Source organism: Dendrobates tinctorius, unplaced genomic scaffold (assembly GCF_039654945.1).
Source record: "Dendrobates tinctorius isolate UK_male_01 unplaced genomic scaffold, ASM3965494v1 ptg000140l, whole genome shotgun sequence".
Lineage (NCBI taxonomy): Eukaryota > Metazoa > Chordata > Amphibia > Anura > Dendrobatidae > Dendrobates > Dendrobates tinctorius.
The window spans coordinates 15,315,313-15,338,781 of NW_027361808.1; the positions used below are offsets into that span (position 1 = coordinate 15,315,313).

At 43.7% G+C, this 23,469-nt stretch overlaps 1 protein-coding gene across 1 annotated transcript in view; it reads left to right on the top strand.

The window, feature by feature from the left end:
* FNDC1 (fibronectin type III domain containing 1) overlaps positions 1-23,469 on the top strand; it is a 383,993-nt gene that overhangs the window by 277,235 nt on the left and 83,289 nt on the right. The window contains exons 10-12 of the mRNA XM_073545156.1: positions 4,289-4,400; positions 4,491-4,862; positions 21,856-21,930. Coding sequence (XP_073401257.1) covers positions 4,289-4,400; positions 4,491-4,862; positions 21,856-21,930 — 559 coding nt within the window. The remainder of the gene's footprint in view (positions 1-4,288; positions 4,401-4,490; positions 4,863-21,855; positions 21,931-23,469) is intronic.

Here is a 23,469-nt window from a genome sequence, read left to right on the forward strand (position 1 = left end):
GGCCTTCACACTGCTTCCACCATGTTTTACAGAGGATGTGGTGTGCTTCGGATCATGAGCCGTTTCAAGCCTTCTCCATGCGTTCTACTTCCCATCATTCTAGTACAGGTTTTTTTTGGCAAAGTCTAGTCTGGCCTTTCTTTTCTTAAGGCCGATTAGTGGTTTGCATCTTGTGGTCAACCTTCTGTATTTTCTCTCATGAAGTCTTCTTTTTATGATAGACTTAGATACTGAAATACCTATTTCCTGGAGATTGTTCTTCACTTGGATATTGTGAATGTTTTTTTTCCATTATGGAAATGATTCTGCAGTTATCTACCACTGTTATCTTCCATTGATGTCCAGTCATTTTTAAGTTGCCAAGTTCACAGTGCGCTCTTTTTTACACACTGTATCAAACTTTTGATTTGGCCACTCCTAACATTTCTGTTATCTCTCTAATGAATTTTTCATTTTTCAGCTTAATAATGGTATGTTCCTCTTTTATTGAGAGCTCCTTTGACTGCATGTTAAGGTTTCACAGCTCCCAGATGCAAATGCCACAAGTGGAATCAACTGCAGACCTAGGGGATAGAGGTTCTGTGGTCTTCTGCCCTCCGTATTCTGCTGCTGGGGCTTTAGTACCCACACAGCCTCGGGCTCCGGTGCCCGTTCACTGGCGCTCAAGCCTGGGGTGAGCTCAGATGGAGCTCCTATCCCCTGCTCCTCGCCACATGTCCTCTCTCAACCTTGTTCAGGCTCTAACTCACTCCACTAACTTCCTCCTCCTGACCAGAGAGAGCAGCTCCCCTGAAGTCGTGTTTAGAGCCCCCTCTGCAGGCCTGGAGCAGGAACTGTGTTGTATGCTGGAACTACCTGGTAAGGGGATTCCTTCTTTGCTTCCAGGCATGGCATCACTCCCCCCTGGAGGGAGGCAAGGCCATTGTGGCAACCGAACTCCTGGGGTGCCACAATATGATCTCTAAAAACCCTAAATTAAAAATGACACAATTCCTTTGTATTTTAAGCAAGAAAAATATATTGTCATTTTTTACATTTTAAAAATTACAAAATGGAAAATGGGCCCATACAAAAGTTTAGGCACCTTTAGAGATTTGTGTGCTCAAATAACTTTGGCCAAGGTTTTACACCTTAATTAGCCTGTTAGTGTTATGGCATATTCACTGTTATCTTTAGGAAAGGTCAGGTGATGTAAATTTCCCAGCTTTATAAAGAGCCAGCCTTTTCTAATCTTATGCCAAAAACAGCAGCCATGGGATCTTCTAAGCAGCCACCTATCACCCTGAAGATGAAAATGCTGGAGCACAGAATTTCAGGAAAATATCATCTCACCAACCATTAAGCCTGGGGGGTGGATTAATCATGCCTTGTGGTTGTGTTGCAGACAATGGCACATGGAACATTTCATGGGTAGAAGGAAGAATGAATTCAATGAAATTTCAACAAACTCGATGCAAACATAACATCATCTGTAAAAACCTGAAGTTGAAGAGGATGGCTTCTACAAATGGATAATGATCTTAAAAACAAGTCAAAATCCACAATAGACTACCTCAAGAGACTCAAACTGAAGGATTTACAATGGCCCTCACAGTCCCCTGATCTGAACATCATTGAAAATCTGTGGCTAGACCTCAAAATAGCAGTGCATGCAAGATGACCCAGGAATCTCACAGAACTGGAAGAATTTTCGAAAGAAGAATGGATGAAAATCTCTGAAAAAATAATTGAAAGACTGTTGACTGGCTCCCAAAAAATGTTTTCAAGCTGTGACTCTTCCAAAAAGGGGGTGCCACTAGGTACTAACCATGCATAACATACTGTAAGGTAGTGCTGTCATTCAAGGTTGGGAACACTTGCTTGGCAGCCAAATAATCACGTCCGGCATGGGTTTTCCATAAAACAATAACAATCCATGCGGTTTATTCAGGCATCATAAACCCACAGCAGCAACATAAAGTTCATGTAAACAGCATAGCGTCCATGACAGAGCTTCACTCTGCTAAGCCTGTACTCACACAGGTTGTGCAATGTCCTTTGTGCAAGCTTTCTAGCCTCAGTTCTCACCCCTGTCCGGGTTTACCTCCTGGCTGCTTCTGCTCACTGCAGACGTTCATTCCCTCCAGGGAACTATCAGGCACTTCCAGCCATCACACACAGCATTCACATGCTGTCAGGAAAGGAAGCCCCATCTCCTAGCGGGACCTTCCACAATGGACCAACCGGGTCCAAGCAAACAATCATGTGACCTACCCTGGCCACCTTATATAGTCCGTAGCCACGTCCACCGGGTCACATGGTTATGACCTCATCACAGGTCCTACAAGCATTCATACATTCTTTACTATGGCGTTCTAGACCTACCCCTGGGTGGATTTGTAGGTAGCTGGTTCCGCCCATCTCTCCAGCTACCTAAAGACTTCTCCCTGATACATTGGAACGAAAGATTAGCTCTGCTGATCAGCACATAAGCAAGCCTTCATCTCAAGGCCACCCACCTTGAGATACATTACGATCATTCAGCATCCTACTCCTATCAGGACACTGGAAATGCTTATACGCCTGTCCTGGGACACCTATACAGCGCCCCCTAGTCACTACACCACAATACAAAGAATATTTGTCATGATCTGAAGTGATCTGACAGTTTTAAATTGCACTGGGTGAACTTTTTTTACTTTGGAAAGTTCCAAGGTGTCTTGACTGTCCCCGGTGGTGGTTAGTGGTATTGCACTTTAGGTTTTTGTGCACTTAATTATGGATCAGGTGTGACACCCTATAAAGGTGTGCTAGGGGTGTGCAATCACGGCCTGTGATATTGTGAGTTTGTGTCCACTCTGAGTTTGGAGAGCCTGGTGGAAGGATGGAGCTGGTGAGGAGTCCTGCGCAGCTTAGCCAGGGGGGACGTGTTTCAGCTATGGTGTCTGGACGAAGGGCTGGCATGGCGTGGTGGAGTCGCAGTGATGGTGTCAGCGGGAAGTGTCTGCATGGGCTGGTGGAGTGGCGACTATGGAGAGTGGCACTCACCATGTGGGACTTGGCTGCTGAGCTGGACTCAAGCATGCTCGACTTTGTGTCAGAAGCTGAACTCATCCTTGGGACTCTGTTACTAAGCAGCTGCAACTAGTGGTGGACTCTGCTCCAAGGCTGCACTAAGGTGAAGGATCCTGTTATGGTGATGGATCCAGGTGGAGGAGAAGATGCACGCAGGTGGTGGGCTCTGTTGCTAGGAGCGTACGCAACAGAGCAAAGCTAAGTGGTGTTCCCCCTGTATTGTCTCTTTCCCTCATGTGTGTTATTAGTGCAGTGGTGGGATTAGTTTCCGCACCGACCTATTCCCTAGTGAGGGTTTAGGGTCAGGGCGAGCTAGGGCGTTGAGGTACGCGTGCGGCGCCCGGTGCGAAACCGGCATAGGGAATGTTAGGAGTGCAGGGACACTGACTCAGGGGAGCTCAGGAGGTCTCCAATTCCCTTTTCCCTATCGCAGGGCCCACCACTGTTAATGTTTCCCAGGTCCCCCTTATTATTTAAATTCGCCGTACTGGAGGCGGGGTTTCCAGAATGTTTATTAACGTGTAATACCTAAATTCGCCTGGTGGAGGCGGTGTATCCATCTGCACATATTATTATTTAAATTCGCCCCACTGGAGGCGCTGTATCCAGGGTCACGTGTGTTATGGGTTCGCCTTGCGGTAACACCTGCGCCCAGACACACAGTGACCATGACAATATTTGTCATCTTAACCTTCAGGCCTTTTAGAGATCATTTAATCTTGCTTAACAGTTTACAATTACAACAGTAATTTTGATCAGGGGTGCCCAAACTTTTACATGCGACTGTACAGTATATTTACTGTATATAGCTTGCTGACAATGTAACTCATAGGAAGAAGACTAGTGGAAGGCTATTAATATTAGTCAAAATACAGATTATATTTATGAAGATTGTCTCATGTAGACAACCCCAGTCTACATTTTTTATTAGAGCATGTGGAAATCCTAGACACAGTTTCTATTACAGTGAACTTGAGGTAGCCTTTTTTTTTTTACATGGAAGGCCAGTCTCTAGTATAGTCATCATGAAGTACATTCCCTGTGCATTAGCTGCTTTAAGTGTAATGCCTGGCTGGCAATGACTTTGTCTGCAAAATCAGTTGTTTGTCAGGGGTTCCAAGAACATGCCCAAAGACAAACTTATTTTGAAGACTTTTTAAACACCTATTAAAAGATGCGTCATTTAAAGTCATTGATTTCATTTATATGTTTTGTTCATCTATTTACGTTCTAGGTTGTAGATTTAAGTCGAGGAGTGATTCTTAATACTGAAGGACGATATCTTCAGGACTCCCAAGGGAAACCTCTTCGCATAAAGTTAGGAGGAGATGGACGAACCATTATTGGTAATTCCTAGACATAAAGTGTTATAAAATCAAGTTTTTATGGTAATGTATTCCATGGTAAACAATGGATGTATCACTTATTCTTGACAGATTTAAATGGCACCCCAGTTGTGAGTCCCGATGGATTACCACTCTTTGGTCATGGAAGGTTTAGCAAGCCTGTGGCAAGTCCACAAGATAAACCTGTTCTGAGCCTTGGAGGAAGACCTCTTAGGGGTCTTGAAGTGGCAAGAATTACCAGACCTATCACCACAAGGATGACAACCATTCCAACTACCACAACAACACCAACAACGTTTCCTCCAACAACTACGACTATTACTACACCTGAGCCAACTACTATTGAACCAACTACTGAAGAATCATTTATTCCTACCTGTGCACCAGGTTCTTTTGCACAATATGATGAAGAAGGAAATATGATTATGGGAGCTGATGACAAGCCAGATTGCTACACGGAAGGTACTTGAAAATGTAATTCAGCACATATATATATATATATATATATATATATATATGAACTTTTATTCTGGTACAATGTATTTAAGATGAAAATTATGTGATTTAGCCCCTCTTAGATGCTAGCGCTGTGTAAAAACTGTTAAATATAGGACTACTGTTGCTTCAACCCACATAAATAAGCCTCACGGTTATAGATAGCTACTTTTAGTTTGGTAAATTCTAGGTTGTTTGTAGTGAATTCCAAAAAAAAAAAAAGTTGGATTACTCCGCCCTTGTCTCTTTCACCCATACCGTCATATCCACATCTTCCTCCACTTGGTCCAATGGCTCATGGTTCTAGATAGCTTGCTTTAGTTTTGTAAATCCTAGGTTGTTTTAAATGAGTTACATAAAAAAGAAAAAGAGAAAATAAAAAACATAATAAAAAGTACATAAAAACACAACAAAAAGATAAAAAATGAAAATAATGTTGGATTACACCTCTCTTGCCTCTTCCTCCCATATGGACACATCCACCTCTTACTCCATTTGGACCTACACCTTGTGGTTTTAGATAGCTAGTTTAGTTTTGTAAATTGTAGGTTCTTTTAAGTCAGTTCCATAACAAAAATAATAAACTAAAAAAATAAACCGCCAAACTACCTTTTCCTCCACTTGAACCTACATCTCCTTGTTATAGATTGCTAGTTTTAGTTTTGTAAATTCTAGGTTGTGTTTAGTGAATTACAAAACAAAGAAAAAAAAACATGAAAAAAGAAAAAAAAATTCTATTTCTCTACCCTTTGTGAGGTAGCGCTGTCATTTACTCAGGGGATCCTCGCTAGGCAGCAAACAAAACCAGATCCGGCACAGGTTTTCCATAAACTCAAAACATAGTCCTTGCGGTTTCTTCACCATCATAGAGCCACAGCAGCACTATACAGTTCATATCCCTAGCATAATCCAAAGCAATCAACATAAAGTTCATCACAGCATAGCATCCATTACAGAGCTTCCCTCTGTTAAGCCTGTGATCATACAGGTTATGCTTAGGAGGCTTTCTAGCCTCATTTATCTCACCCACGTCAGGGTGTCCACATGGTTCTTTCATTCAGGCTGCAGACGTCCATATCCCTCCTGGGAACTCTCAAGCTCTGGCAGCCATTCCATACAGCCACACCCAGGCTGTTAGCCAGGATACAACTCTCCTCACGGGACCTTCTGCTCTGGACCAACCAGGTCCCGGCATTCACCACAAGTGACCTACCCTGGCCACATTATATGGTCCATAGCCACGCCCACCGGGTCACGTGACTATGACCTCATCACAGGTCCTTCACACACTCACACAGCCTTTTCCTACAGGCGTTTTCAGACCCACCTCTGGGTTGGTTTATAGGTAACCAGACCCGCCCATCTCTCTAGTTACCTGGAGACTTCTCCCTCTCATATTAAATCAGCACCTCAGCAAAGACCTTGCTGATCACACACCTATAAGTCTCCATTTCAAAGCCACCCAATTTGAGATACCAAACGGCTATTCAATATTCTGCCATTCATCCTTTCTCCTGGAACCTCCACACAGCGCCCCCTAGCGGACCCAGTGGTTAATACACCACACCTTATCTCTTTCACCCATACCGTCATATCCACATCTTCCTCCACTTGGTCCAATGCCTCGTGGTTCTAGGTAGCTTGCTTTAGTTTTGTAAATTCTAGGTTGTTTTAAATGAGTTACATAAAAAAGAAAAAAGAGAAAATAAAAAAACATAATAAAAAGTACAAAAAAACAAAAAAAATAAATAAATGAAAAAAATATTGGATTACTACTCGCTTGCCTCTTCCTCCCATATAGACACCACCTCTTACTCCACTTGGACCTACACCTTGTGGTTCTAGAAAGCTAGTTTAGTTTTGTAAATTGTAGGTTCTTTTAAGTCAGTCAAACCATCTTTTCCTCCACTTGAACCTATGCCTCCTTGTAAATGATTGCTTGTTTTAGTTTTGTAAATTCTTGTTTTTTTTAAAGCCTGTAGATAGCTTATTGGATAAAATATAAGTTTTAATAAGTACGTAAGTAAAATATAAATAGACCAAATTTTTAAAGTGGAAGGTGCTAGGACAAACACACAAATAAAACAAGAAAAGTCTGTAGCCTGTAGAAGACTCTTATGGACTCACAGTCCGTTCCCTATGTGGTAAATAAAGCAGTTGTTGTTATCCTTAGGTAGCAGTACCCAACATCAAATGTACACTAGTTTTGGTTTAAGAAACAAGCACAGATATTTAACCCGGTTGTGTGTTACGCAATCCTACAGGATCACAGCATTGCAGGTTATATGGACTGACTCACATAAAACATTCCTCTAGGTCCAACTAAAGTCCGGCGATGGTTTAAAACATTTGCGTATACAGAGACAGATAGCAGATGCTACACAAAAATGGCTTATCACGCAAAACACCTGCTCGCCACCAATCAGACCTTATGTTTTATACTTCCTGGTATGTCCCACATCCTTTTGATGGGCTACTGTTGGAATATGTTTGGTGCAACAATTCTATTCCTGTCTATGAGTGTTTAATTGCTAAATTTGTATGCCTCTTAATTTTACAATAATCCACCTTTTAAATTGCTGGAACGCATATTAACATGGCGTTGAACGCATGGCCATGTTGTTCCGATTTGGGACTTCCGGTCTATCTCACCTCAGCATCCTATTGGCCGCCATTACATTAGTACCATCCTCTCCCTCTCCTTATATAGCTGCGGACACCGGGTCTGGAGGCATGTATGCCCCACCTGACTACTTGGTTAAGGTAATATAGTGTTCCTTTACTATAGTGCTCCTTGGCGATATCTAACCTATCCCTAACTATTCTGACGGCCACTATGTCTGCATTTATTATAGCTAATTACTCATGCTGAAGGACGGATTGTCCCAGTAAGTAGCAATCCTATCTACCATGTATATTCCCTGCCCACTATATGCTTAGCTCATTCCTATGAACTTCTTTCTATAGATTCTGAGCACATTGAGGTATCCAATAGGTGCATATGTAGGAGGAGGAGTCCCCGCTGTGTGTCCGGACCAGAACCAAGGGGGCCATCACCAAGGTTCCTAGGGGGACTGTTTCCTGGGGACATAATTAGGGGACAGACCGCAGAGACTTCTAGAAAGGTTGGGGGAGGAACTAATATAAAAGGGGCTGAGGACCCCAGCGGAAGGCAGTCGACGGAGCAGGAGGGAAGAGGCAAGGGAGCTAGAGGGTGCCAGGGAGCCAGAGCAAGAGCCTTCACCAGAGACCAGAGAGGAGAGCAGCGACAGGAGAGACGGAAGAGAGACTCACCGTGGGCAGAAGGGGGACGGCACCAAGCCGTCCAGCAGAGGAACACGACCGTCCGACCGCACTCCCAGCGGCCGCCACCACCCGACTTCAGCCCACAGTCGCGGCCTGTCCGCTGCCGCCTGCAGCCGCCGCCACTCTACTTCAGCCCGCGGTTGCGGCCTGCCCGCTGCTGCCCGCGGCCATCTCTACCTCACTCCAGCCCGTGGCTGCGGCCTGCCCATTGCCGCCCGCAGCCGCCGCTGCCTTGCCTCAGTCCGCAGCTGCGGCCTGCCCGCCGCTGTCTGCGTTCGCTGCCACCGCACTCCAGCCCGCGACTGTGGCCTGTCTGTTGCCACCCGCGGTCCCCATAGCGCAGCTCTGGGCTGCGACTGCGGCTTGCCTGCAGCCACTCGTGGCCACCGCTGCCCATTCCCATCTTGGGGCTACGGCCTCCATTCTCCAGTCCCCAGGTTAAACCACACTGCCTCCGCCAGGGGTCGCTACGCCGAGGAACTCTCCAGGGGCCTGCTGTGCCCCCATCTCGCCTGGGCCTAGGAGTGCTCGAAGTCTTCGCCAAATCCTCATCGGCTGGGCCCAGTGGCTGAAACGCCAAAGAATCACCAATCAGTACTCTGCCAGACGTCAGAGAGGATAAGTGACACGTTGTAATTAAGGACCCGTAGTCGGCCATAACGCGGCCCTATAGTGACCGCTCTTTGCCGGGTTAGTCGTGTTTGCATTACCAGTGTATTTTTGTGTAGATCCCTGCGAGGACAATTATTGTTAGCTTGTTTGGTTGCTCAAGATAGCCCCTATAGGCATCTATATATATAAAAGTTACACTTTGAAGTTCAAACCGTCTCGCGCCTAGTCACTGCATCCCGCATACCTGCAAGTACTACACATAACCTATTGCTGCACATCTAGTACAGCATGGTAAGTCACACATCCTCTTTGGATGTTTTTTGGTCTCTCCTTTCACCTACATTTTCTATAGGATGGGTTGTGCGTGATACCTGGCTGTTAAAGTCTGCGCTAAGTAAAAACTCTTGTATATATGACCATGTACTTTATAGTGTATAAACTTTTGTTATTCTTCTGTTAAATTTTATTTAATTTTTATTCGGACTCCCATGACAGCACCACGAGTGAGGGGATCCGCCCTTCAGGAACAGGAAACCTACAGATACAAAAGGGCGGCACCTCTCCCACGCATCAGTTGGTTTCCTGTTCCTGAGGGGACGGGATCCTACAGACAGATCCCAGGCCGGCCGGCCGGTGCAGGTAGCGAGGGGGTCTCCTACCTCGACCTAGTGCGGAGCTCCTGGAGGATGCCACGGTGGCCCAGGATGGGTGGCACGGCGGTGGCGTGTGCAGCAGGGAGCTGTGTCCGGAGGGTGTCCATCTCAATAAAAGAAGCCGCCGCCGGTATGTACAGTTGTGGCCAAAAGTATTGACACCCCTGCAATTCTGTCAGATAATACTCAGTTTCTTCCTGAAAATGATTGGAAACACAAATTCTTTGGTATTATTATCTTCATTTAATTTGTCTTAAATGAAAAAAACACAAAAAGAATTGTCCTAAAGCCAAATTGGATATAATTCCACACCAAACATAAAAAAGAGGGTGGACAAAAGTATTGGCACTGTTCGAAAAATCATGTGATGCTTCTCTAATTTGTGTAATTAACTACCTGTGGCACCTAACAGGTGTTGGCAATAACTAAATCACACTTTCAGCCAGTTGACATGGATTAAAGTTGATTCAACCTCTGTCCTGTGTCCTTGTGTGCACCACATTGAGCATGGAGAAAAGAAAGAAGACCAAAGAACTGTCTGAGGACTGGAGAAACCAAATTGTGAGGAAGCATGAGCAATCTCAAGGCTACAAGTCCATCTCCAAAGACCAGAATGTTCCTGTGTCTACCGTGCGCAGTGTCATCAAGAAGTTTAAATCCCATGGCACTGTGGCTAACCTCCCTAGATGTGGACAGAAAAGAAAAATTGACAAGAGATTTCAACGCAAGATTGTGCAGATGTTGGATAAAGAACCTTGACTAACATCCAAACAAGTTCAAGCTGCCCTGCAGTCCGAGGGTACAACAGTGTCAACCCGTACTATCCATCGGCATCTGAATGAAAAGGGACTGTATGGTAGGAGACCCAGGAAGACCCCACTTCTTACCCCGAGACATAAAAAAGCCAGGCTGGAGTTTGCCAAAACTTACCTGAAAAAGCCTAAAACGTTTTGGAAGAATGTTCTCTGGTCAGATGAGACAAAAGTAGAGCTTTTTGGGCAAAGGCATCAACATAGAGTTTACAGGAGAAAACAAGAGGCATTCAAAGAAAAGAACACGGTCCCTACAGTCAAACATGGCGGAGGTTCCCTGATGTTTTGGGGTTGCTTTGCTGCCTCTGGCACTGGACTGCTTGACCGTGTGCATGGCATTATGAAGTCTGAAGACTACCAACAAATTTTGCAGCATAATGTAGGGCCCAGTGTGAGAAAGCTGGGTCTCCCTCAGAGGTCATGGGTCTTCCAGCAGGACAATAACCCAAAACACACTTCAAAAAGCACTAGAAAATGGTTTGAGAGAAAGCACTGGAGACTTCTAAGGTGGCGAGCAATGAGTCCAAACCTGAATCCCATAGAACACCTGTGGAGAGATCTAAAAATGGCAGTTTGGAGAAGGCACCCTTCAAATATCAGGGACCTGGAGCAGTTTGCCAAAGAAGAATGGTCTAAAATGCCAGCAGAGCATTGTAAGAAACTCAATGATGGTTACCGGAAGCGGTTGGTCGCAGTTATTTTGGCTAAAGGTTGTGCAACAAGTATTAGGCTGAGGGTGCCAATACTTTTGTCTGGCCCATTTTTGGAGTTTTGTGTGAAATGATCAATGTTTTGCTTTTTGCCAAATAATTTGTGTTTGCAATCATTTTCAGGAAGAAACTGAGTATTATCTGACAGAATTGCAGGGGTGTCAATACTTTTGGCCACAACTGTAACTACTGCTGGGCATTTACAGGGCCAATTTGCCGCTACCACTTCATAACTACTGCTGGGCAATTACAGGGCCAATTTGCCGCTACAACTTCATAACTACTGCTGGGCAATTACAGGGCCAATTTGCCGCTACCACTTCATAACTACTGCTGGGCAATAACAGGGCCAATTTGCCGTTACCACTTCATAACTACTGCTGGGCAATAACAGGGCCAATTTGCCGTTACCGCTTCATAACTACTGCTGGGCAATTACAGGGCCAATTTGCAATTACCACTTCATAACTACTGCTGGGCAATTACAGGGCCAATTAGTATCTATTTACACTTAAATACTCCAGGACGCCTTCTTCACTTCCAAGGTGTGCTACTCACAGTGCCGCACAACACATGGTCAACGCTACATCACTATCCTCCCAATGCGATAGCATCGGGCCTTAATCTAGTTATAGATAAAAAGTTGTAAACAGCTGAATATGAGCACAATGGTACAGAACCCAAAAATATTTTTACACTACCACGCTATAATTTAATCTATACATGGGAAATAACATAATAAAAATGTACTGACAAAAATAAATTATTACTAGCACTTAATAAAATTCATGAAAAACACAGTGCTGAAAAAAACAAAAACATTTTTGTTTATTTTAAGTGCAGGTGCTTTGGTGTAAAGTGCTATAACAAATTATATGAAAGTGCAAATAGTGCTAAAAAATTAATAAATCCCGCGATCACTATTGATCATAGCACCTGGACAGTTAATCAGCCAGGGGTGATGTGGGAACTGTAAGTGACAGCTTTTAGTAATGATCCCTCCCCCCCCTCATTGGCACCTTTGCAACAAAATCACAAGAAGCATATGGTTGTCATGGCACGGGGAGGTCACACAACGACCTCCTAGTGTGCCAGATAAGGGGGCCCGCGAGACCTAGCCTTAGGCCGGGATCACACATGCGAGTAATACGGCCGAATCTCGCATGTTAATACCCGGCACGGTCCAATGTTTTAACCCTTTTCCAACATCGTGCTTAATAGTACGCCGATGTCGGACACCCTCCCTTTGATGTGGGCTCTGGCAGTGAGCTCACATCTTTCCAGGCACATGTCAGCTGTTTTGAACAGCTGACATGTGCCCAGAACAACTGCGGGTGGAGTCGCGATCCACCCGCGGCTAATAACCTGCTAAATGCCGTTGTCAAACGCTGACAGCGGAATTTAACATGCGCTTCCGGCAATCGTGATGGAAATCCGTCCACTGGTGACCCTCGTCAAGTGATCTCGGGTCAGTGGTGGGTGGCATGATAACCAGAGGTCTTCTGGAGACCTCTATGGTTGTCACTGCCGGCTTGCTGTGAGCGCCGCCCAGTGGTTGGCATTCATAGCAAGTGAGTAATTCAGCTACATACAGGCGAGCTGATCATCGCCTGTATGTAGCAGAGCCGATTGGGTTATGGCAGCTTCTAGTATTCTAGTACTATTGAAGCATGCCAAAAGTTAAAAAAAAGTTTTTAAAAATATATAAAAAAAATATATATAAAAGTTCAAATCACCCCCCTTTTTCCCAATTCAAAATAAAACAATACAAAAATCAAACATACACATATTTAGTATCGCCACATTCAGAATCGCCCAATCTATCAATAAAAAGAAAAGGATTAACCTGATGGCTAAACAGTGTAGCGGGGAAAAAAGTTAAAATGCCAGAATTAGGGGTTTTTTTGGTCACTGTGACATTGCATTAAAATGCAATAATGGACGATCAAAAGGTAGTATCTGCACCAAAATGTTATCATGAAAAACATCACCAAACAATTTTGCCCCTATCTACATACTGGGGGAAAAAGTGTGTGCTCGTCAAGCCCCGCCCCTCATTGTGATGTCACAATGCCCCTATTTGCATACTGGGGAAGCAGTGTGTGCGTATCAAGCCCCGCCCCTCATTATGATGTCACAATGGTTGCCATGGCGACGCTGATGTCATCAAAGGTTGCAAGCCCTGCCGCCGCTCATTATGATGTCATAATGGTTGACTATGAAATGGAGGATGTGTGATGAGTATATGGGCACCGGACTATGGGATGGAGGATATGTATGATGGGTATATGGGAACGGGACTATGGGATGGAGGATGTATGATGGGTATATGGGCACTGGACTATGGGATGGAGGATATGTATGACGGGTCTATGGGCATGGGACTATGGGATGGCGGATATGTATATGGGCACGGGACTATGGGATGGAGGATGTGTGATGGGTATATGGGCATGGGACTATGAGATGAAGGATGTGTGATGGGTATATGGGCACTCGACTATGGGATGGCGAATATGTATGATGGGTATATGGGCATGGGACTATGGGAAGGAGAATATGTATGATGGGTATATGGGCATGGGACTATGGGATGGAGAATATGTATGATGGGTATATGGGCATGGGACTATGGGATGGAGGATGTGTGATGGGTATATGGGCACTCGACTATGGGATGGAGGATATGTATGATGGGTATATGGGCACGGGCCTATGGGATCGTGGATATGTATGATGGGTATATGGGCACCAGACTATGGAAAGGAGGATATGTTTGACGGGTATATGGGCACGGGACTATGGGATGGCGGATTTGTATATGGGCACGGGACTATGGGATGGAGGATATGTATGATGGGTATATGGGCACGGGACTATGGGATGGTGGATATGTATGATGGGTATATGGGCACGGGACTATAAGATGGAGGATATGTATGATGGGTATATGGGCATGGGACTATGAGATGAATGATGTGTGATGGGTAAATGGGCACTCGACTATGGGATGGCGAATATGTATGATGGGTATATGGGCATGGGACTATGGGATGGAGAATATGTATGATGGGTATATGGGCATGGGACTATGAGATGGAGGATGTGTGATGGTATATGGGCACTCGACTATGGGATGTAGGATATGTACGATGGGTATATGGGCACGGGCCTATGGGATCGTGGATATGTATGATGGGTATATGGGTGCGGGACTATGGGAAGGAGGATAATTATAATTTGTTTTAACTAACCACAGTTAGTTACTATGCCCGGGCAGCGCCGGGCTCTTCAGCTAGTTGTAAATAAAATGTTCATTTCTAGTACTTGGTTGAAAACTCTTTGTTGGCAATGACTGCCTGAAGTCTTGAACTCATGGACATCACCAGACGCTGTGTTTCCTCCTTTTTGATGCTCTGCCAGGCCTTCACGGCGGTGGTTTTCAGATGCTGTTTGTTTGTGGGCCTTTCTGTCTGAAGTTTAGTCTTTAACAAGTGAAATGCATGCTCAATTGGGTTGAGATCAGGTGACTGACTTGGCCATTCAAGAATATTCCACTTATTTGCTTTAATAAACTCCTGGGTTGCTTTGGCTTTATGATTTGGGTCATTGTCCATCTGTAGTATGAAACGACGACCAATCAGTTTGGCTGAATTTGGCTGGATCTGAGCACAATGTATGGTTCTGAATACCTCAGAATTCATTCGGCTGCTTCTGTCCTGCGTCACATCATCAATAAACACTAGTGACCCAGTGCCACTGGCAGCCATGCATGCCCAAGCCATCACACTGCCTTCGCCGTGTTTTACAGATGATGTGGTATGCTTTGGATCATGAGCTGTACCACGCCTTCGCCATACTTTTCTCTTTCCATCATTCTGGTAGAGGTTTGTTAATTTGTGTAATTAACTACCTGTGGCACCTAACAGGTGTTGGCAATAACTAAATCACACTTTCAGCCAGTTGACATGGATTAAAGTTGATTCAACCTCTGTCCTGTGTCCTTGTGTGCACCACATTGAGCATGGAGAAAAGAAAGAAGACCAAAGAACTGTCTGAGGACTGGAGAAACCAAATTGTGAGGAAGCATGAGCAATCTCAAGGCTACAAGTCCATCTCCAAAGACCAGAATGTTCCTGTGTCTACCGTGCGCAGTGTCATCAAGAAGTTTAAATCCCATGGCACTGTGGCTAACCTCCCTAGATGTGGACAGAAAAGAAAAATTGACAAGAGATTTCAACGCAAGATTGTGCAGATGTTGGATAAAGAACCTTGACTAACATCCAAACAAGTTCAAGCTGCCCTGCAGTCCGAGGGTACAACAGTGTCAACCCGTACTATCCATCGGCATCTGAATGAAAAGGGACTGTATGGTAGGAGACCCAGGAAGACCCCACTTCTTACCCCGAGACATAAAAAAGCCAGGCTGGAGTTTGCCAAAACTTACCTGAAAAAGCCTAAAACGTTTTGGAAGAATGTTCTCTGGTCAGATGAGACAAAAGTAGAGCTTTTTGGGCAAAGGCATCAACATAGAGTTTACAGGAGAAAACAAGAGGCATTCAAAGAAAAGAACACGGTCCCTACAGTCAAACATGGCGGAGGTTCCCTGATGTTTTGGGGTTGCTTTGCTGCCTCTGGCACTGGACTGCTTGACCGTGTGCATGGCATTATGAAGTCTGAAGACTACCAACAAATTTTGCAGCATAATGTAGGGCCCAGTGTGAGAAAGCTGGGTCTCCCTCAGAGGTCATGGGTCTTCCAGCAGGACAATAACCCAAAACACACTTCAAAAAGCACTAGAAAATGGTTTGAGAGAAAGCACTGGAGACTTCTAAGGTGGCGAGCAATGAGTCCAAACCTGAATCCCATAGAACACCTGTGGAGAGATCTAAAAATGGCAGTTTGGAGAAGGCACCCTTCAAATATCAGGGACCTGGAGCAGTTTGCCAAAGAAGAATGGTCTAAAATGCCAGCAGAGCATTGTAAGAAACTCAATGATGGTTACCGGAAGCGGTTGGTCGCAGTTATTTTGGCTAAAGGTTGTGCAACAAGTATTAGGCTGAGGGTGCCAATACTTTTGTCTGGCCCATTTTTGGAGTTTTGTGTGAAATGATCAATGTTTTGCTTTTTGCCAAATAATTTGTGTTTGCAATCATTTTCAGGAAGAAACTGAGTATTATCTGACAGAATTGCAGGGGTGTCAATACTTTTGGCCACAACTGTAACTACTGCTGGGCATTTACAGGGCCAATTTGCCGCTACCACTTCATAACTACTGCTGGGCAATTACAGGGCCAATTTGCCGCTACAACTTCATAACTACTGCTGGGCAATTACAGGGCCAATTTGCCGCTACCACTTCATAACTACTGCTGGGCAATAACAGGGCCAATTTGCCGTTACCACTTCATAACTACTGCTGGGCAATAACAGGGCCAATTTGCCGTTACCGCTTCATAACTACTGCTGGGCAATTACAGGGCCAATTTGCAATTACCACTTCATAACTACTGCTGGGCAATTACAGGGCCAATTAGTATCTATTTACACTTAAATACTCCAGGACGCCTTCTTCACTTCCAAGGTGTGCTACTCACAGTGCCGCACAACACATGGTCAACGCTACATCACTATCCTCCCAATGCGATAGCATCGGGCCTTAATCTAGTTATAGATAAAAAGTTGTAAACAGCTGAATATGAGCACAATGGTACAGAACCCAAAAATATTTTTACACTACCACGCTATAATTTAATCTATACATGGGAAATAACATAATAAAAATGTACTGACAAAAATAAATTATTACTAGCACTTAATAAAATTCATGAAAAACACAGTGCTGAAAAAAACAAAAACATTTTTGTTTATTTTAAGTGCAGGTGCTTTGGTGTAAAGTGCTATAACAAATTATATGAAAGTGCAAATAGTGCTAAAAAATTAATAAATCCCGCGATCACTATTGATCATAGCACCTGGACAGTTAATCAGCCAGGGGTGATGTGGGAACTGTAAGTGACAGCTTTTAGTAATGATCCCTCCCCCCCCTCATTGGCACCTTTGCAACAAAATCACAAGAAGCATATGGTTGTCATGGCACGGGGAGGTCACACAACGACCTCCTAGTGTGCCAGATAAGGGGGCCCGCGAGACCTAGCCTTAGGCCGGGATCACACATGCGAGTAATACGGCCGAATCTCGCATGTTAATACCCGGCACGGTCCAATGTTTTAACCCTTTTCCAACATCGTGCTTAATAGTACGCCGATGTCGGACACCCTCCCTTTGATGTGGGCTCTGGCAGTGAGCTCACATCTTTCCAGGCACATGTCAGCTGTTTTGAACAGCTGACATGTGCCCAGAACAACTGCGGGTGGAGTCGCGATCCACCCGCGGCTAATAACCTGCTAAATGCCGTTGTCAAACGCTGACAGCGGAATTTAACATGCGCTTCCGGCAATCGTGATGGAAATCCGTCCACTGGTGACCCTCGTCAAGTGATCTCGGGTCAGTGGTGGGTGGCATGATAACCAGAGGTCTTCTGGAGACCTCTATGGTTGTCACTGCCGGCTTGCTGTGAGCGCCGCCCAGTGGTTGGCATTCATAGCAAGTGAGTAATTCAGCTACATACAGGCGAGCTGATCATCGCCTGTATGTAGCAGAGCCGATTGGGTTATGGCAGCTTCTAGTATTCTAGTACTATTGAAGCATGCCAAAAGTTAAAAAAAAGTTTTTAAAAATATATAAAAAAAATATATATAAAAGTTCAAATCACCCCCCTTTTTCCCAATTCAAAATAAAACAATACAAAAATCAAACATACACATATTTAGTATCGCCACATTCAGAATCGCCCAATCTATCAATAAAAAGAAAAGGATTAACCTGATGGCTAAACAGTGTAGCGGGGAAAAAAGTTAAAATGCCAGAATTAGGGGTTTTTTTGGTCACTGTGACATTGCATTAAAATGCAATAATGGACGATCAAAAGGTAGTATCTGCACCAAAATGTTATCATGAAAAACATCACCAAACAATTTTGCCCCTATCTACATACTGGGGGAAAAAGTGTGTGCTCGTCAAGCCCCGCCCCTCATTGTGATGTCACAATGCCCCTATTTGCATACTGGGGAAGCAGTGTGTGCGTATCAAGCCCCGCCCCTCATTATGATGTCACAATGGTTGCCATGGCGACGCTGATGTCATCAAAGGTTGCAAGCCCTGCCGCCGCTCATTATGATGTCATAATGGTTGACTATGAAATGGAGGATGTGTGATGAGTATATGGGCACCGGACTATGGGATGGAGGATATGTATGATGGGTATATGGGAACGGGACTATGGGATGGAGGATGTATGATGGGTATATGGGCACTGGACTATGGGATGGAGGATATGTATGACGGGTCTATGGGCATGGGACTATGGGATGGCGGATATGTATATGGGCACGGGACTATGGGATGGAGGAAGTGTGATGGGTATATGGGCATGGGACTATGAGATGAAGGATGTGTGATGGGTATATGGGCACTCGACTATGGGATGGCGAATATGTATGATGGGTATATGGGCATGGGACTATGGGAAGGAGAATATGTATGATGGGTATATGGGCATGGGACTATGGGATGGAGAATATGTATGATGGGTATATGGGCATGGGACTATGGGATGGAGGATGTGTGATGGGTATATGGGCACTCGACTATGGGATGGAGGATATGTATGATGGGTATATGGGCACGGGCCTATGGGATCGTGGATATGTATGATGGGTATATGGGCACCAGACTATGGAAAGGAGGATATGTTTGACGGGTATATGGGCACGGGACTATGGGATGGCGGATTTGTATATGGGCACGGGACTATGGGATGGAGGATATGTATGATGGGTATATGGGCACGGGACTATGGGATGGTGGATATGTATGATGGGTATATGGGCACGGGACTATAAGATGGAGGATATGTATGATGGGTATATGGGCATGGGACTATGAGATGAATGATGTGTGATGGGTAAATGGGCACTCGACTATGGGATGGCGAATATGTATGATGGGTATATGGGCATGGGACTATGGGATGGAGAATATGTATGATGGGTATATGGGCATGGGACTATGAGATGGAGGATGTGTGATGGTATATGGGCACTCGACTATGGGATGTAGGATATGTACGATGGGTATATGGGCACGGGCCTATGGGATCGTGGATATGTATGATGGGTATATGGGTGCGGGACTATGGGAAGGAGGATAATTATAATTTGTTTTAACTAACCACAGTTAGTTACTATGCCCGGGCAGCGCCGGGCTCTTCAGCTAGTTGTAAATAAAATGTTCATTTCTAGTACTTGGTTGAAAACTCTTTGTTGGCAATGACTGCCTGAAGTCTTGAACTCATGGACATCACCAGACGCTGTGTTTCCTCCTTTTTGATGCTCTGCCAGGCCTTCACGGCGGTGGTTTTCAGATGCTGTTTGTTTGTGGGCCTTTCTGTCTGAAGTTTAGTCTTTAACAAGTGAAATGCATGCTCAATTGGGTTGAGATCAGGTGACTGACTTGGCCATTCAAGAATATTCCACTTATTTGCTTTAATAAACTCCTGGGTTGCTTTGGCTTTATGATTTGGGTCATTGTCCATCTGTAGTATGAAACGACGACCAATCAGTTTGGCTGAATTTGGCTGGATCTGAGCACAATGTATGGTTCTGAATACCTCAGAATTCATTCGGCTGCTTCTGTCCTGCGTCACATCATCAATAAACACTAGTGACCCAGTGCCACTGGCAGCCATGCATGCCCAAGCCATCACACTGCCTTCGCCGTGTTTTACAGATGATGTGGTATGCTTTGGATCATGAGCTGTACCACGCCTTCGCCATACTTTTCTCTTTCCATCATTCTGGTAGAGGTTGATCTTGGTTTCATCTGTCCAAAGAATGTTCTTCCAGAATTGTGCTGGCTTTTTTAGATTTTTTTTTAGAAAAGTCCAGTCTAGCCTTTTGATTCTTGATGCTTATGAGTGGCTTGCACCGTGCAGTGAACCCTCTGTATTTACTTTCATGCAGTCTTCTCTTTATGGTAGATTTGGATATTGATATGCCTACCTCCTGGAGAGTGTTGTTCACTTGGTTGGCTGTTGTGAAGGGGTTTCTCTTCAGCATGGAGACTATTCTGCGATCATCCACCACTGTTGTCTTCCGTGGGCGCCCAGGTCTTTTTGCATTGATGAGTTCACCAGTGCTTTCTTTCTTTCTCAGGATGTACCAAACTATAGATTTTGCCACTCCTAATGTTGTAGCAATTTCTCAGATGGGTTTTTTCTGTTTTTGCAGCTTAAGAATGGCTTGTTTCACCTGCATGGAGAGCTCCTTTGACCACTGTTTCATTCACAGCAAAACCTTCCAAATGCAAGCACCACACCTCAAATCAACTCCAGGCCTTTTATCTGCTTAATTGAGAATGACATAACAAAGGGATTGCCCACACCTGTCCATGAAAGAGCCTTGTAGTCAATTGTCCAATTACTTTTAGTCCCTTTAAAAACAGGGTGGCACATGTTAAGGAGCTGAAACTCTTAAACCCTTCATCCAATTTTAATGTCGATACCCTCAAATGAAAGCTGAAAGTCTGAACTTCAACTGTATCTGAATTGTTTTGTTTAAAATTCATTGTGGTAATGTCTAGAATCGAAATTAGAAAAATGTGTCTCTGTCCAAATATATATGGACCTAACTGTATATTCCTTGTGTAGTATAGTTTCCAAAATGGGGTCACTTGGGAAATGGGGTTTCTATTTTTTAGGCACATTAGGGGTTCTGCAAACATGACATGTTGACTTCAATCTATTCCAGCCAATTTGCACTCCAAAAGTCAAATATTACACCTTCCATTCTGAGCGCTACCATGCGCCCAAACAGTTGCTTTCTACCACATATGGAGTATCAGTGTATTCAGGAGAAAATGCTCAACTAATTCTCCAGTCCATTTTCTCCTGTTACCTTTATGAAAATGACAAATTTGGGACTAAAGCAACATTTTTGTGAGACAAAGTAAAATTTTGATTATTTCCTATACTTATTGAATGTGGTTTTGAACATCTAGAGGGGTGCAGTTTTTAGAATGGTGTCACTTTTGAGTATTTTCTGTCATATAGACCCCTCAAAGTTACTTCCAATATAATGTGGTCCCTAAAAAAATAGGTTTTGTAAATTTTGTTGGAAAAATGCTGGTAAACTTTTAACCCTTCTAATTTCCTTACAAAAAAATTGTTTCAAAACTGATGCTGTTGTTAAGTAGACATATGGGAAATGTTATTTATTAGCTAGTTAATGTGGTTTAACCATCTGATGTAAGGGAATAAAATTTACAATTTTGAAAATGGCAAAGTTTTTTAATTTATTGTAACATTTTTGATATTTTTACAAATAAATGCAAGTCATATTGTTCAAAATTTACCACTAACCTGAATTACACCTTGTCACAAAAAAAATTCTCAAAATCCCTGGGATACGTGGAAGCATTCTGTAGGTATTACCACATACAGTGACACATATCAGATTTAAAAAATGAGGCTTGGTCCTTAAGGTGCTAAAAGGAATCCATCATCAACAGCTACTTGTGAACGTTTTATGCCAAAAATAATTTGCAATACTTAATTATAATGATACTTGTTTCATAATTTATGTTGTGTTTATATTTTATATGTGTTTCTTCAGTAAATTGGCAACTTGGAAATTGTCATTAGAATTTCTACCCATAAGCATTGCTTGTAAAATCACAGATTTTTCTAGGCTAATATTTCTTCTCTGTCATTATTGGATGTAACATTTATTGTTCGCTGTTTTAACAGATAGCTACTCTGGCCAAGATCTAATTGTTACAACTGAAGCACCAGAAAGTATCACATACTTCGATCTTGATCAAGGTAATAAATTATTGACCTTGCAAAATATGATGTGGAATACTTTACATATACACTACAGATTTGAAAGAAAAATGTGGATTTGAGCAATTTTTTATTAGAAATTAGTTCTACATATGAATTAAACAAATTATATAAATATAAAGCTGTGTGTTTGAAATAAAAGGAGTACAAATGGAAGGTTTTTTTGATGGTGGATGATCAGACTGAGAAGTGGAAAATTAACCATGATATACATAAGTGTCAAGATGTGATTTGGGGGAAAAAAAATATTTATCTGTTGCATATTAATTGATATGAAGATGTTTTATAATTAAGAAAATTGCTAGTCAGAGACTCACTGAAGTACAGTGTGTTTTGGAAAGTCACACCAGAGCAGTGGAAGGTTAAAAGGCAGGAAGCCAAATAATTTAAGGGAATGAGAGAACTGTTGTACAAATAAAGACTAGCCATAATGTTTTATGAGAAGCCTACTGTATTTTTACCATATAGGGCACACCTCACTATAAGACACACCCCAGTTTTAGACAACAGAAATTCTGATAATCTTTTTTTTCCTACTAATTAAAACTTCCCTGGTGTTGTAAAGTGGAAGGGTCGTAATTGCTAATTTTAATGTACTAAGGTAGAATAGGGAAGTAACAAATGTATGATAGTGCTTCTCTGCAGCCAGTGTATTAAGACTAAAGATGAGCAAACATCGTCAGCTCCCTCCTTATTCGGCAAGCTATAGCGCTTACCAAAGAAGCTGCATCGGAAACCCAGATACCTGGAGCACACCCGATAATCAGCTCTTTGGTGCCACAGCTGCATGTGTCACGGCTGTGTAACAGTCACAGCACACAGGCTCTCCATGCATGTGTTTTGAATGTCACACTTCCGCAACACATGCAGTTGCGGTGTCGAACAGATGATTATCAAGAGCGCTCCCGGTATCTGGATTCCCGATGCAGCTTCTTCGGTAAGCGCTATAGCATGTCGAATAAGGAGGGAGCCATCGATCTTCGCTCATCTCTAATTAAGACTTGCTCACACCACTATATAAATCAGACAAGTGCTATCCAATATGTTGGTTAATGGGGCAGTTTTGATGATAAATTTTTTTCACTGTAAAAAGAAATGCAACATGCTGTGATTTCATTGTAAAATCAGAAGGGTGCAAGAAAAAAATTGGATGCCATAAGTGTGGCGCCCCTGAGGCTTCAGTCGCCACAGAGGTACTGCACCTTCTCCTAAGGTGTAGTGCCCCACCATCCAGGTAAGGTGGGAACTCCTGACCACACTTCACACCTGCTTCCACACACAGGATAGTTCAGTGGGGCCACCTAACCCTAACAGCTTCATGCTGGGGGTTAGCAGAGCACCCCTCGTGGAACCCTGCTTCGTAACACGAGATGTGCAGGGAGGCAGGTGGAGTGAGATGATACAAAAGAGTGGGAAGAGTGAGAGTCAGTTGGTTAGTTGGAGAGGAGAGAGAAGAGTGAAGATGGGTGTCTGAAGGACGTGCTGCAGCAGGTCCCCGTGATCTGGGCTGCTGGCACG